Source organism: Cervus canadensis, chromosome 12, assembly GCF_019320065.1.
Source record: "Cervus canadensis isolate Bull #8, Minnesota chromosome 12, ASM1932006v1, whole genome shotgun sequence".
In the NCBI taxonomy this organism is placed as follows: domain Eukaryota; kingdom Metazoa; phylum Chordata; class Mammalia; order Artiodactyla; family Cervidae; genus Cervus; species Cervus canadensis.
This window is the reverse complement of record NC_057397.1, coordinates 62,762,373-62,776,630: the sequence shown is the minus strand read 5'-3', so window position 1 is coordinate 62,776,630 and position 14,258 is coordinate 62,762,373. Positions and strand designations below refer to the sequence as shown.

Here is a 14,258-nt window from a genome sequence, read left to right as displayed (position 1 = left end):
TCCATTTCTCCTGAGGACACCAGTCAGATTGGATTAGCACCCACCTTAATGGCTGCATTTTAACTTAATTACCTCTTTAAAGGTCCTTTCTCCAGATGCAGTCACTGACTGACCAACTGGGGATTAGGACTTCAACAAATGAATTTAGGATGGGACATTCAGCCCAGAACACTTCCCTGTTGTCATCAAAATCAATAGGAAACTTTCTCTGAGTTTTAAACTCCTACATATAGGAATCCAGTCATGCCCTGGGAAAGAGGTTTGTGAAGCTGACTGTGCGTGTATCTTATATATACTCAGCAAGTAAATTGGTTCTACAATTTCTCTAAATGACATACTCGGTTTTTCTTACTCTGTCATCAACAAGCTAACAAACCCAAATGCTACTCTTTAAAATATCCTGTTTCTAGTAAGGCCATCCTCTTTGCAGACTAATCCCTGCTGAGGAGACCTTGGAATTCAACTAGATTATAAATCAGAGACTGTCAATCTTAGGCTTTATTACCTGGCACCAAGTATGGTTTATCCTTGGAAACAGCTCACATGTGAAGCAGAGATTGAACACAGCAAGCCTGGCTTCCAACCCCGAGATCTTAGCACTGTGTGATCCAGGGGGGGCAAAGAGCTGCATACAGTCAGAGACTTACTCTTTCCGGTTGTTTCAGGCAAAACGACCAAGGAAGGATTTTGTTGAAGTCAGAGAGGACTTGGAACAACAGAGGATCTCTTGAGTTACACACACCAGTCACCTCCATACATCCACCCCCTAAACTTGGCGTCTCTTTTTATAAGTACAGTTTTGCAACTAAGGAAGTTGTGCAAAGAACCTGAAACATGCAGTGAAGGATGACAGAGTTGAATGGACTGGAACTCTCTCAACCTTAGGAAGTTTTTAGGTTCATGTGGGCTCCTCCACGTCTCACAGTGGCCTCATCTGCTGTCCTCAGAGGCCTGGCAGAGAGCCAGTACAGTTCAGTTCAGTCACTCAGTCGTGTCCGACTCTTTGCGACCCCATGAACCGCAGCATGCCATGCCTCGCTGTCCGTCACCAACTCCCAGAGTTCACCCAAACTCATGTCCATCAAGTCGGTGATGCCATCCAGCCATCTCATCCTCTGTTGTCCCCTTCTCCCCCTGCCCCCAATCCCTCCCAGCATCAGAGTCTTTTTCAATGAGTCAACTCTTCGCATGAGGTGGCCAAAGTATTGGAGTTTCAGCTTCAACATCAGTTCTTCCAATGAACACCCAGGACTGATCTCCTAAGGATGGACTGGTTGGATCTCCTTGCAGTCCCAGGGACTCTCAAGAGTCTTCACCAACACCACAGTTCAAAAGCATCAATTTTTTGGCGCTCAGCTTTCTTCACAGTCGAACTCTCACATCCATACATGACCACTGGAAAAACCATAGCCTTGACTAGGCGGACCTTTGTTGACAAAGTAATGTCTCTACTTTTTAATATGCTGTCTAGGTTGGTCATAACTTTCCTTCCAAGGAGTAAGCGTTTTTTAATTTCATGGCTGCAATCACCATCTGCAATGATTTTGGAGCCCAGAAAAATAAAGTCTGACAGTAGGTGGCCCTCAAATCAAAGTGGGATTTTGACACCTTTAGGTTTTGCGGGCCAGTATCTTGGGACCCAGGAATGCTTGAGTCCTGCCTTGCCAGTCTCTCCTCTCCCCTTCGGTTCCCCTAGAGGGCTGTGCACACGAAAAACAAAACCAGCAGGAAGATCAGAGTCCAGGAGAAAGCTTCTTGTCCTGTGAGATCAGCTGGTTGATTAGAAATGTCATTCAAAAAGCAGAATCATGAAAAGTGCATATCCAAACCTACCTGAAGTGTTTTACATTTTCTTCAGAACACATAAATATGCTTTTAGTAAAAACTTCTTTTGCTTACACTTCCCAAAATTACTGATTTTAAGTTCATTTAAAAAATATGGTTTCAAAACATCTTTCTTGCATAAACATACCCATAATATGTTGTCTATGGTTTTCAACTTTGAATTCTTTAAATTGGAGCAAGAATTTGAAGACTTCTGTAAAGCAGTCTAAGGGCAGAATCTGTAAAACTTTTATGAAGTTTTCCCTAGTCCTTTACATGTTTCATCTATGCCTGGTTCTAGAGCAATTTTAGTTAGCAGGTTGTATTTAAGTGCCAAAAGCTTTCCAACTGGTTTTTATTTTTTAAAAATTCGATCTGTTTTAGTGCTTACTTATATACTTAGTTTTTATAGTATTTCAATTAATTACAAAAAGGTGTACAAATCGTACATAGAGGTTTGGAAATAAAAATAACTTTGATTCATTTTAACAGTGATTTTAAAATTTTCACATGCATCACTGTCATCTAGAGAACTTACTAAAGCATATATTCCTGGGCCCCATACACAGTTTCTGATTTAGTATGTCTGGAGTGGGGCCTAAGAATTTGCATTCCTAACAAGTTCTCAGCAGTGGCCACGGAACTCGAAAAAGTCAGTTTTCATTCCAATCCCAAAGAAAGGCAATGCCAAAGAATGTTCAAATTATCATACAATTGCACTCATTTCATATGCTAGCAAGATTATGCTCAAAATCCTTCAAGCCAGGCTTCAGCAGTACATGAACTGAGAACTTCCAGATGTACAAGTTGGATTTAGAAAAGGCAGAGGAACCAGAGATCAAATTGCCAACATCCGCTGGATCATAGAAAAAGCAAAGGAATTCCAAATATTTCTTCCACTTCATTGACTATGCTAAAGTCTTTGCGTGGAACACAGCAAACTGTGGAATATTCTTAAAGAGATGGCAATACCAGACCATCTTAGCTGTCTCCTGAGAAACCTATATGCAGGACAAGAATCAACAGTTGGAACTAGACATGGAAAAACAGACTGGTTCAAATTGGGAAAGGACTATGTCAAGGCTGTATATTGTCACTTGCTTATTTAACTTAAATGCAGAGTACATCATGCGAAATGCCAGGCTGGATGACTCACAAGCTGGAATCAAGATTGCTGGGAGAAATATCGACAACCTCAGATATGCAGATGATACCACTTTAGAAAGGCAGAAAGTTAAGAGGAACTAAAGAGTGTCTCGATGAAGGTGAAAGAGGAGAGTGGAAAAGCTGGCTTAAAACTCATTCAAAAAAACTAAGATCATGGCACTTGATCCCATGTGCCGTGAAGTCCCATCACTTCACGGCAGATGGATGGACAAAAAGTAGAAACAGTGACAGATTTTATTTTCTTGGGCTCCAAAATCACTGTGGATGGTGACTGCATCCATGAAATTAAAAGATGCTTGCTCCTTGGAAGAAAAGCTATGACAAACCTAGACAGCATATTAAAAAGCAGAGGTATCACTTTGCCACCAAAAATCCATATAGTCAAAGCTATGGTTTTTCTGGTAGATATATACGGATGTGAGAATTGGACCATAAAGAAGGCTGAGTGCCGAAGAATTGATCTTTTAGCACTGTGATGCTGAAGACTCTTGAGAGTCCCTTGGACTGCAAGGAGATCCAACCAGTCAATCATAAAGGAAATCAACCCTGATTATTCTTTGGAAGGACTGATGCTGAAGCTGAAGCTCCAATACTTTGGCCACCTGATGCAAAGAGCCAACTCTTTGGAAAAGACCCTGATGCTGGGAAAGACTGAGGGCAGGAGGAGAAGGGGACGACAGAGGCTGAGATGGTTGGATGGCATCGCTAACTCAACAGATATGAGTTTGAGTAAGCTCTGGGAGATGGTGAAGGACAGGGAAGCCTGGCATGTTGCAGTCCATGGGGTTGCAAGGAGTAGGACATGACTTAGGGACTGAACAACAACAAGTTCTCAAGGGAGGATTGTTGCAGCTGGGTCACCACCACATTTCGAGAACTGAATAAGCATGCAGCGAGTCAATAGGGAAAGTACACAGGTGCTCTGGGACATGTGTTCCTCCGAGGCTGCCACATAAGCATGCAGCTCAGCCAACGAGAGATGTGCACAGGTATTTGGCAGCACAGCTGTTCCAACAGCCTTGAGCATTTAGCATGTTCTGGGCATCAGGTCCCATATTTTTCAGAGGGAATGAAAAGCAATGATCGATCAGAAGTTGGTTACATGGCAGTCAATTAAAAGAGCTTCTCCTGTGCAACTTTATTAACACCCGAGTCAACATTGGATATCCTATTCTAGAACATTCTGGGGGAAAAAAAGATGAGATTGGAGTATGTGGCTTAGACTTCAGGCCCAAGCAAAGCCTCTGGTCTCTCCCCAGTCTGATATGGGACCAGCACACCCAAGTGTCTCTCTGAGGGACAAAGACGGCTGGGCTCAGAAATTCCAGAGAGAGGTAGTGTCTGAGTTTTAGGCTTTTAGGTACAGTGACCGGCCCACTCATCACTGTGGTACTGTCAGTCGCCTGGAACATGGAAGTCAGATAGATCAGCAGCTCTTTCTGTGGAAGGGACACTGTTGCTGGCAAAATCTTGGCTTTCTCTGCCCACTGAAGCCAAATAAAAAATTACAGAGACAGAATTTGGAGGAAATAGGAAGGTGGATTTAAGCTAGTGGAGAGGGGAACACAGTAGGCTGATGCCTCAAAAACTGTGCCCCTCCTCCATGAAGAGTCTAGAGCCTTATATAAGATGAGGGCTTGCAGCCAGGAGTCAGCGATGAGGAACTAAGGTGATAGGATCTTGATTTCTTCCTCTCGTATTGTTTCAAAGACTGGCCCCGTGTCAGTAACCCAGTGATTGAGTCTGGCAGTTCGATGGCTCTGCAGCCTTCTTTCTGATGTATAACTACAAGGGAAGGGTGTTGTAAGGGTAAACACCAGATTCAGGATGTATTTAGCTTAGAATCAAAGGAAAATAAGTGTGAAGTGTGTAATTCCTGCAGAATTAGGGGGCAGAAAAGCAAACTTAGTTACAGACATGCAGAGTTAGGAGCAGTTAAAGTTTAAAAAAAAAACAAACAAGGAATGTTCAGGCAGGCTCGCTGCTCTCTTTATCTTCTTTGTTCTCAGGAAAGGGAAAGAAAAAAACCTCATTCCTCTTTTTTTTTCCTTTTCACTGCAGCAGCACTAACAAATGGGTAACCTGAAGTGGGCCCAGCTAGCTGACAGCAGACAGCTGTATCCAGGGTTGGGAGATTTTCAAGACAGCAGCTGGGGCTCAGGGTGAGGAGGTTGGACGTGGGGAGTTGTTGCTTTTCAGTCACCCAGTCGTGTCCAACTCTTTGCAACCCCATGGACTGCAGCGCGCCAGGCCTCCCTGTCCCTCACCATCTCCTGGAGTTTGCCAAGTTCATATTCCTTGCATTGATGATGCCGTCCAGCCATCTCATCCTCTGATGCCCTCTTCTCCTCCTGTCCTCAATCTTTCCCAGCATTAGGGACTTTTCCAATGAGTCGTCTGTTCACATCAGATGACCAAAATACTGGAGCTTCAACTTCAGCCTCAGTCCTTCCAGTGAATATTCAGGGTTGATCTTCCTTAAAATTGACTGGTTTGATCTCCAAGGGACTTTCAGGAGTCTCCTCCAGCACCACAGTTTGAAGACATCAGTTCTTTGGCGCTCTGCCTTCTTTACGGTCCAGCTCTCACAACCGTATGTGACCACTGGGAAGACCATAGCCTTAACTATACTGACCTTTGTTGGCAGAGTAATGTCTCTACTTTTCAACACACTGTCTAGTTTTGTCATCACTTTCCTGCCAAGAAGCAATCATCTTCTGATTTCATGGCTGCACTCACCATCTGCAGTGACTTTGGAGCCCAAGAAGAGGAAATCTATCACTACTCCCACCTTTTCCCCTTCTATCTGCCATGCTGTAATGGGGCCGGATGCCATGATCTTAGTTGGTTTTTTTAAATATTTAGTCTTAAGCCGCCTCTTTCACTCTGCTCCTTCACCCTCATTAAGAGGCATTTTAGTTCCTCTTTCCTTTCTGCCATTAGAGTGGTATCATCGCATATATGAGGTTGTTGATGTTTCTCCCGCTGGTCTTGATTCTAGCTTGTAACTCATCCAGCTCGGCATTTCTCATGATGTGCTCAGCGTATACGTTAAACAAACAGGGTGACAGCAGACAGCCCTGTCATACTCCTTTCTCAATCCTGAACCAGTCAGTTGTTCCATACAGGGTTCTTGACCGCATACAGGTTTCTCAGGAGACAGGTAAGATGCTCTGGTTTTCCCATCTCTCTAAGAGCTTTCCACAGTTTGTCATGGCCCCCACAGTCAAAGGCTTTAGCATAGTTGATGAAACAAAGATAGATGTTTTTCTGAAATTCCCTTGCTTTCTCTATAATCCAGTGAATGTTGGCAATTTGATCTCTGGTTCGTCTTCCTTTTCTAAACCCAGCTTGGACATCTGGAAGTTCTTGGTTCGCATAATGCTGAAGCCTAGCATGCAAGATTTTAAGCGTGACCTGACTAGCATGGGAGATGAGTGCAATTACACGCTAACAAGTGGGTGACCCGAAGTGGGCCCAGCGGACAGCAGACAACCGTGTCCAGGGTTGGGAGATTTTCAAGACAGCAGTTCAGGCTCAGGGTGAGGAGGCTGGAGGTGGGGAGTGTCTCCTGCTGATACCGGCTAGTGTGGGCTACAGCAGGGCCCGTCCTGTGGCGTGCAGCCTGGGGCACGTGCCAGGACTTGGTGTCCTTGACCTCTGTGCCCTGAGTGTCCCCAGCTATTCATTTAATGATAACATTAGTTCTTGAAAGCTGATACGTTAACTTTTAGAAAGATCTGGTGCTAGCTCAGTATTTATGTTGTGACTCAACTCCAGCAACTGGCTGACATCCATGACATTCAGATCCTGAGACTGAATGCACTGTTCCCACCAAAATGGCTTGTGTGTTAAAACCACAAGTATCAGGCCTTATTAGAACTCTTTAGGGAGGGATATTAGAAAAAACACCTTAACAGAAACTTAATGAAGCCTGGGAGCAAAAGAATAAACACAACACACATTATTAGCCTTTAAAAATCTTTAGCTTTTCCCTTTGTGCCTTTTGATTACTGTGTTTGTATGTCATTATGTTCTCAATGCCTGGTTTTGCTTTTTAAAACTGTACATGTGCATTAATTTGCAGATTCGATTTCCTTGTTATTATTTATAAATTTTTTGGTATTCGGATAGCCTAAATCGTTATTTAGAGGGAAACATTTTTAAGGAAAAAAAAAATCCATAATCCTACCACCTTAACACAGGAAGCAAAGCATTTTTATTTTTAATTTTCAGGTTTTGCCTAGAGCTCTATTGAAAGTGGATATAATCACTGTAAATATGCAATTTTCAAATCTACTTTGTTCACCAGACTTTGTTTTCCTATTTACAGTTACGTTATGCTACCTACTACCCCAAATGGGACTCCTGAGTATTCCCTACAAAACCCACCCCACTTGCACCTTCCGCATCCCTGAGTCAGCCTGAATCCCTCTCTTTTTCCCTTCATCTCTAATCTGAAAGGAATCTGACTGGCCCCACTTTCAACCTGGTGTACTGTCCCCCAGGGTTGCCATAACAGAGAACCACAAACCGATGACTGGTAACGGCAGAACTGCATTGTCTCCTCGCTCTGGGAGGTAGTAGTCTGACAAGGCGCTGGCAGGGCCATGACCCTCTGAAACCCTTGAGGGAGAATCCTTCCTTGCTTCTGGTGGTGGCTGTTGGTCCTCGGCACTCCTGAGCTACCGCTGCTTGCTCTCGTATGTCTTCACATGGCATTCTGCTCTTCCTATAAGGACACCAGTCACACTGAATTTGGAGAAGGAAAAGGCTACCCACTCCAGTGTTCTGGTCTGGAGAATTCCATGGACTGTATAGCCCACGGGGTCGCAAAGAGTTGGACTCGACTGAGCGACTTTCACTCATTCACCCTGGATTAGGCCCCAGACAGATGACCTCATCTTAACTTGATTGTATTTGCAGACACACCAGTTTCCAAATAAGATCACATTCACAGGTACCCGGGCTCAGGACTTCACCATAACTTTGTGCAGGGGGTGGGGACACACAGTCCCCAAGAAACGCCCAGAACGCCATGCCCTTCTCTCTTCCCCACCTCCTTCCCACCCTGTGCCAGTTAAGTCTCCCTCACCCTTTCCTCCCTGGGATTATTACAGTAACCTCCTAACTGGTTTTCTTTCTCTGTTTTTCCTTCTGGCTGTGCTGGGTCTTTGTTGCGGTCTGCGGGCTTAGTTGGCCTTCGTTGGGATCCGGGACTTCCCAGGTGGTGCTAGTGGTAAAGAACCTGCCTACCAATGCAGAAGATTTAAGAGATGTGGGTTCAACCCTTGAGTCGGGAAGATTCCCCTGGAGGAGGGCACGGCAACCCACTCCAGTATTCTTGCCTGGAGAATCCCCATGGACAGAGGAGCCTGGCAGACTGCAGTCCATAGGGTCACAAAAAGTCAGACACGACTGAAGTGACTTAGCACGCACACACATGTTCCTCCCCCTAGAGAGGAACCTGCATCCGCTGCACTAGAAGGTGAATTCTTAACCACCGGACCACCAGGGAAATCTCCTAGCTGGTGTTCTAGTCATATCTGATGCTATGGTCTCTTCTCGATTCCTTTGTTCATAACCCTCCGCCTGGGGGATTTACTCCCTACTCACTCAGAGTAAAAGCTGAAGTCCTGGCAATGGCCCTACGGTCCCTCCTGACCTGCAGTCTTTCTGTCTCCCACCCCTCTCTGCTCCAGTGACTCTGGCCTCCTCACTGATCCTCCAGCTCACAGGCATATTCCCGTCTCTGGGCCTTTGCACCTGCTGACGTTCCCTTTGCCCGGGGTGCTCCCTCCCAGTTAGCGCTCCCTCCCAGTTATCCTCCTAGCTCTGCCAACTCCCGCCTTCCTGGTAAGCCTTTCCTCACCACTGCTGTTAGATCACACCCTTTTTCTCACCCCCGACAGTCTCTTTTCCTTTTCACCATTTTCAGTTTAGTTCAGTTCAGTCGCTCAGTTGTGTCCGACTCTTTGTGACCCCATGGACTGCAGAGTGCCAGACCTCCTGTCCATCACCAACTCCCGGAGTTTACTCAAACTCATGTCCATCGAGTCAGTGATGCCATCCAACCATCTCATCCTCTGTCGTCCCCTTCTCCTCCTGCCTTCAATCTTTCCTGGCATCAGGGTCTTTTCAAATGAGTCAGCTCTTTGCATCAGGTGGCCAAAGCATTGGAGTTTCAGCTTCACCATCAGTCCTTCCAATGAATATTCAGGACTGATTTCCTTTATGATGGACTGGTTGGGTCTCCTTGCAGTCCGAGGGACTCTCAAGAGTCTTCTCCAAACCACAGTTCTTCGGCGCTCAGCTTTCTTTATAGTCCAACTCTCACATCCATACATGACCACTGGAAAAACCATAGCCTTGACTAGATGAACCTTTGTTGGCAAAGTAATGTCTCTGCTTTTTAATATGCTGTCTAGGTTGGTCATAACTTTCCTTCCAAGGAGTAAGCTGTCTTTTAAATTTTTTACTCTTCTCCAAAACACTCTCTACCTTCTCAGAGACTGTGTTTTTTACTTACTTACTTTCTTTTTTATCTACCACCAGCATCCAAATGTAAGCTTCTCAAGGACTGGAGTTTTCATGTGTTCTGTTATTTGTTCCATCTTTAGTACCTAAAATAGGGCGGGGCGCAGAGTAGGTGCTCAGTGAATATTTGTAGGATTAATGAGAAAAAAGGCCGGTGTATTTTCTCATAAACTACTAAAGTACTTTTCCTTTTTAAGTGTTCATCTTTTATTTTCCAGAATTTTTTGGTCACTTGTGAATGATATTGCTATAAATAGCTTATTCCATATAGTTAATTTGCTCTTTTTTTCAGTTATGTTTTGGGGTCACAGTTCCAGAGTGAATATTGTCAAATGTCCTTCCGGAAGAGTTTTTATGGATTTATAATGCCACCCACTATAAATAAGTCTGACTCTGTTTCCCTGCTGCCTTGCCACCACTGGATTTTATCTTGTCTTTACTTTTGCAGTTTACTAATTTTGCCTTGTGAGTGTTTTGATTTGCATTTCTTTAACTTTTAAATACATTTGTTAGGAAATTCCCTGGCAGTCCAGTGGTTAGGACTCCATGCTTTCAATTGTTCTTATGTTCTTTAGTACCTTCTGGTATGAATTGTCTGATCCTGACTCCTGATTTTTTTCTCAAGAGGGAAGTTTTAGTTTCATATTTATTCATCCATCCTCTTTTGGGGGCAATGGTATTAATCCTTGCTTATATTTGTTGTAGGTATGCTTCCAATCTACTACACCCTTTACCTCTGTTTATGTTTCTACTTAACCTCTGTGTTTTCATCTTTACAGCTGTGGACTATTGTGCCTCAGAAAACCACGGATGTGAACATGAGTGTGTAAATGCCGACGGCTCCTACCTTTGCCGGTGCCCTAAAGGATTTGCTCTTAACCCAGATAAGAAAACATGCGCAAGTAAGTTACACGCACATTTTTTGATTGCTATAGGCACCCCAGCTGTGGAAATCTTCTAAGCAAAGAGTAGCATAGGATTATGTGCTGGAGTTGGGGGACCTCACACCTTCTGCTCCTGTTCCTCCTCTGTCAAGCCTTTCTTAACTTGTCTTAAGACCACAGCCCACTCAAGCTCAATGTCACCCTTCCCAGCATCTGACAATGGTATGTATCTGTTATCAGAGGCCACGTGTGGGAGCGCTCCTCCGGCATTTGCAGAGGATGCTGGTGATCAGATCGGCTTACTTCATGCTGGCTCAGCCTGGCTGCGCCCACCAGTATTAACAGGCCTTAAGAAATTCTTTCACTGAGGTTATGTGGCTTGTGGGCTTCAGCTCTGACTTCGCACAAGTAAAGGAAAATCTCCGAGCCAGAAGGAGTTGACTGTGGTTGCCCCTGGGTGGGGGAGGGGTAGGTGGAGGGCATTTTGCAGTGAAACTCTCAGTCTTTGTTTAAGCTACTTAGTTCTATTTGATTCTAACTATACACATCCACACGGCTTCCCCATGGCTCAGTGGTAGAGAATCTGCCTGCAATGCAGGAGACACAGGCTCAATCCCTGGGTCGGGAATATCCCCTGGAGAAGGGCTTGGCAACCCACTCCACTATTCTTGCCTGGAGAATCCCCATGGACAGAGGAGCCTGGTGGGCTACAATCCATGGGATCGCAGCGTCAGAGACAACTGAAGTGACTTAGCATGCAAACATATACATCCACATCACAATTAATTTGACCTCCCCAAATCTGACCAATTTATAAACTGAGGGTTGGTGCTCATTTTGCCAAAAGATTCCAATAGCATTCTTTTGAATGGGAAGCTATGTCAGAACACTCAAGGGATCGTATATGAATAATTATCATGCTCTAGAAAAGTTCACTTGAGAGAAGCTTGTTTTTAAAGTACTAGGACCCAGCATTTTAAAAAAGTGAAGTTGAACAGCAATTTAGAATGTCACCTCTGAAGCATACATCAATTGGAAAACAGAATTTCAATTCATAAAAAGGTCATGTACCCGCAACCTTTCTAAACGCATCTATTATGTAAAGCAGGGATGTGCCTGCCTAGTTTTGAAAGGCATCCCCCAAACTCCTGGAACATCACCTTGCTCTTCAGTCCCGGTGCTTGTCACGTACCCAGTCGCTCAGTTGTGTCCGACTCTTTTGCAACCCCGTGGACTGTAGCCTGCCAGGCTCCTCTGTTCACGGGATTTTCCAGGCAAGAATACTGGAGTGGGTTGCCATTTCCTTCTCCAAGGGCTCTTCCCGAGCCTGCGAGACGTCTCCCATGTCTCCTGCGTTGGCAGGTGGATTCTTTACCACTGAGCCACCTGGGAAGACTGGTGGTTCTTCAATCGCTACATCTCAAACAAACATCAGAGCTGGCATCAGGGGTGGAGGATGGAACTACAAGGGACAAAGGAAGTCAAAGCATGAATTTCTGGAGCCCAAACCACATGCCAGTAGCAATGAAGAAGCCCAGGTCCTTCCTAGAGAAGATATCTTGGCTGAGTCTTGAAGGCAGAGCCATCCTTCACCAGGTGAAGAAGAGTGAGGTGGAGGTGGCTGGGAGGAGGTAAGATGTGCAAAAATGTCAGCCAGACAAGACTCGGTGCCATGCCTGGCACCTGACTGGCCTACAGTTGCTTACTGAAAGAATCAGTAACTGTATGAATGGACTGGACTGTCCCTAGTCTCCCTTCCTTTCTGAATGGTCTGTGCTATGAGCCAGCCGCCTGGGCCAAGGTAGCATTCAGGGAGTTGTGGTTGCTGGGCTGATGAGTCAGTTCTGTCCATCAAAGTGGAGGCCGTTGGCACCAAGGGGACTTCCAACCCCAGATCATCTGTTTTTGCTGGGTGATCTTGGGCAAGTCCTTGATGCCTCAGTTGCCTCAACTGTTATAGGGGAGATATTACCGCCAATTTCATAGTGTTGTCTTGAAGACTAAATGAGAGAATTCATCTAAACCATTTAGCTCGTGGCCTGGTGCCAAGCAATTCTTTTAAGGGATGGCACTGGCTTCAAAGACTTTAAATCAGGACTTACTGAGCATGTACCTGAATATTCATTGGAAGGACTGATGCTGAAGCTGAAACTCCGATACTTTGGCCACCTGATGCAAAGAATCGACTCATTGAAAAAGACCCTGATGCTGGGAAAGATTGAAGGCAGAAGGAGAAGGGGATGACAGAGGATGAGATGGTTGGATAGCATCACCGACTCGATGGACATGAGTTTGAGCCAGCTCTGGGAGTTGGTGATGGACAGGGAGGCCTGGTGTGCTGCAGTCCATGGGGTGGCAAAGAGTCGGACACGACTGAGCGACTGAACTGAACTGAGCTTATACCACATGCCTGGGCTGAGTTTAATAGGGCATAAAAAATTCAAAATTCAAGACTTCCACTGGAGGTTGGTTGGGAACACAAGCCAGGCGGAGCAGCTCATTCACCGGCAAGGTGTTACATGACTGAAAGCTCCCGGGGTGACGCAGACAAGACTCTTGGCAGGAGTTAAGGGAAGGAGGAGGCCAGTTGGAATAGAAGAGGTGGGGACGCTGCTGCCACCCGGGGATGAGGCCCGGAGGAAGGCATGGATGCCATCCAGTCTCCTTCCTGCCCTTACAGAACGCCTTCCTGGGCCAGGCACATCTGACCTCACCCCAGGCCCTGGTCCCAGAGCCTCATCATCAGCATGTCCCGTAGCCCAGAATCTCCCAGGATGTGGAGAATGACAGGCCCCAGGGGAGCAGAAACCAGGAGGCCCTAGGAGTGGACAGCACAGTGCAGGGGGCCTGGGAGAGGCGTCCAGCTGAAAGTCAGGGGTGGAGGGAAGGGGTGCCAGGGACTGTCCGGCTGGGAGGTCTCACCAGCTAGGCGCGGAGGCCGGCAGCTCAGCTGTCTCTCGGTCTTGTTGGAGTCAAGACCCAGAGGTGGACCACCCACGTGTGTGGGCCGAGAAGAGTAGCTAGGCAGTCAGCCTCTGGGAGACGTGTCCCCTAGGAGGGTCCCCTTCTTGCAGTGCTTGGGGCAGGGCAGGGAGCCCTACCTGGGGAGGGGATTGGCACGAGTGCAGAGACCCCCGGAGGAATCCGGGGGTCCGGGGGCTGTGAGCGTGGGTGACAGGCATACAGTTGTAAGAACCGAGACACTTGGGAATGTCCTAGATGTGTGACAAAAACAGGGACACAAGCTGAGAAACGGGAACGGTTAAGAGGACAGACACGCAGGATGGAGGCAGGAGCTCAGATATCAAGGCGGGGGTCCTGTTAGTAATTAATGAGGTATGGCGTTGGTGTTCAGCCAAGCCAGAGCCTGGCCGCTGCTGTGATGTTGAGAGATTTAAAACAATCTCTTTCCATTCCTCATTAACTTGCAAAAAACGAAATAAAAAAAAACTTAGTTCTTTAATTTTGAGTCTCTTTTTTTAATCAGAAATATATTTGAAAGCTAATCCAATTAGTAAGTGTGCAATTATTGTCTAAAAAAGGTAGACTAGTCAATCTAATAATATACCAAGCATGATTAATTTATGATGAAGCCAGAATGTACATAATAGAGCTTTATGTTCCTGAACAAATCATATAATTAAAATATGTAAGTAGCATTCAAAAAAGCACCTCCTTTTATATCAGTTCCTTACCCTAAAGCATCCCATACAAATCTATCTGACTATTTTCTAGACAGGAGAAGGCTGTAAATATGCAGGTGCCATCAATTTGCAAAATATTGGCGAGACTTTTTTTTTATTATGGTAAAATATACATAATATGAGATTTACTGTTGTAACCATT

At 45.5% G+C, this 14,258-nt stretch overlaps 1 protein-coding gene across 2 annotated transcripts in view; it reads left to right on the top strand.

Moving 5' to 3' along the window:
• MATN2 (matrilin 2) overlaps positions 1-14,258 on the top strand; it is a 163,134-nt gene that overhangs the window by 95,179 nt on the left and 53,697 nt on the right. For both annotated transcript variants that reach the window (XM_043483212.1, XM_043483211.1), the window contains exon 6: positions 10,308-10,430. In XM_043483212.1, the coding sequence (XP_043339147.1) occupies positions 10,308-10,430 (123 nt within the window). The remainder of the gene's footprint in view (positions 1-10,307; positions 10,431-14,258) is intronic.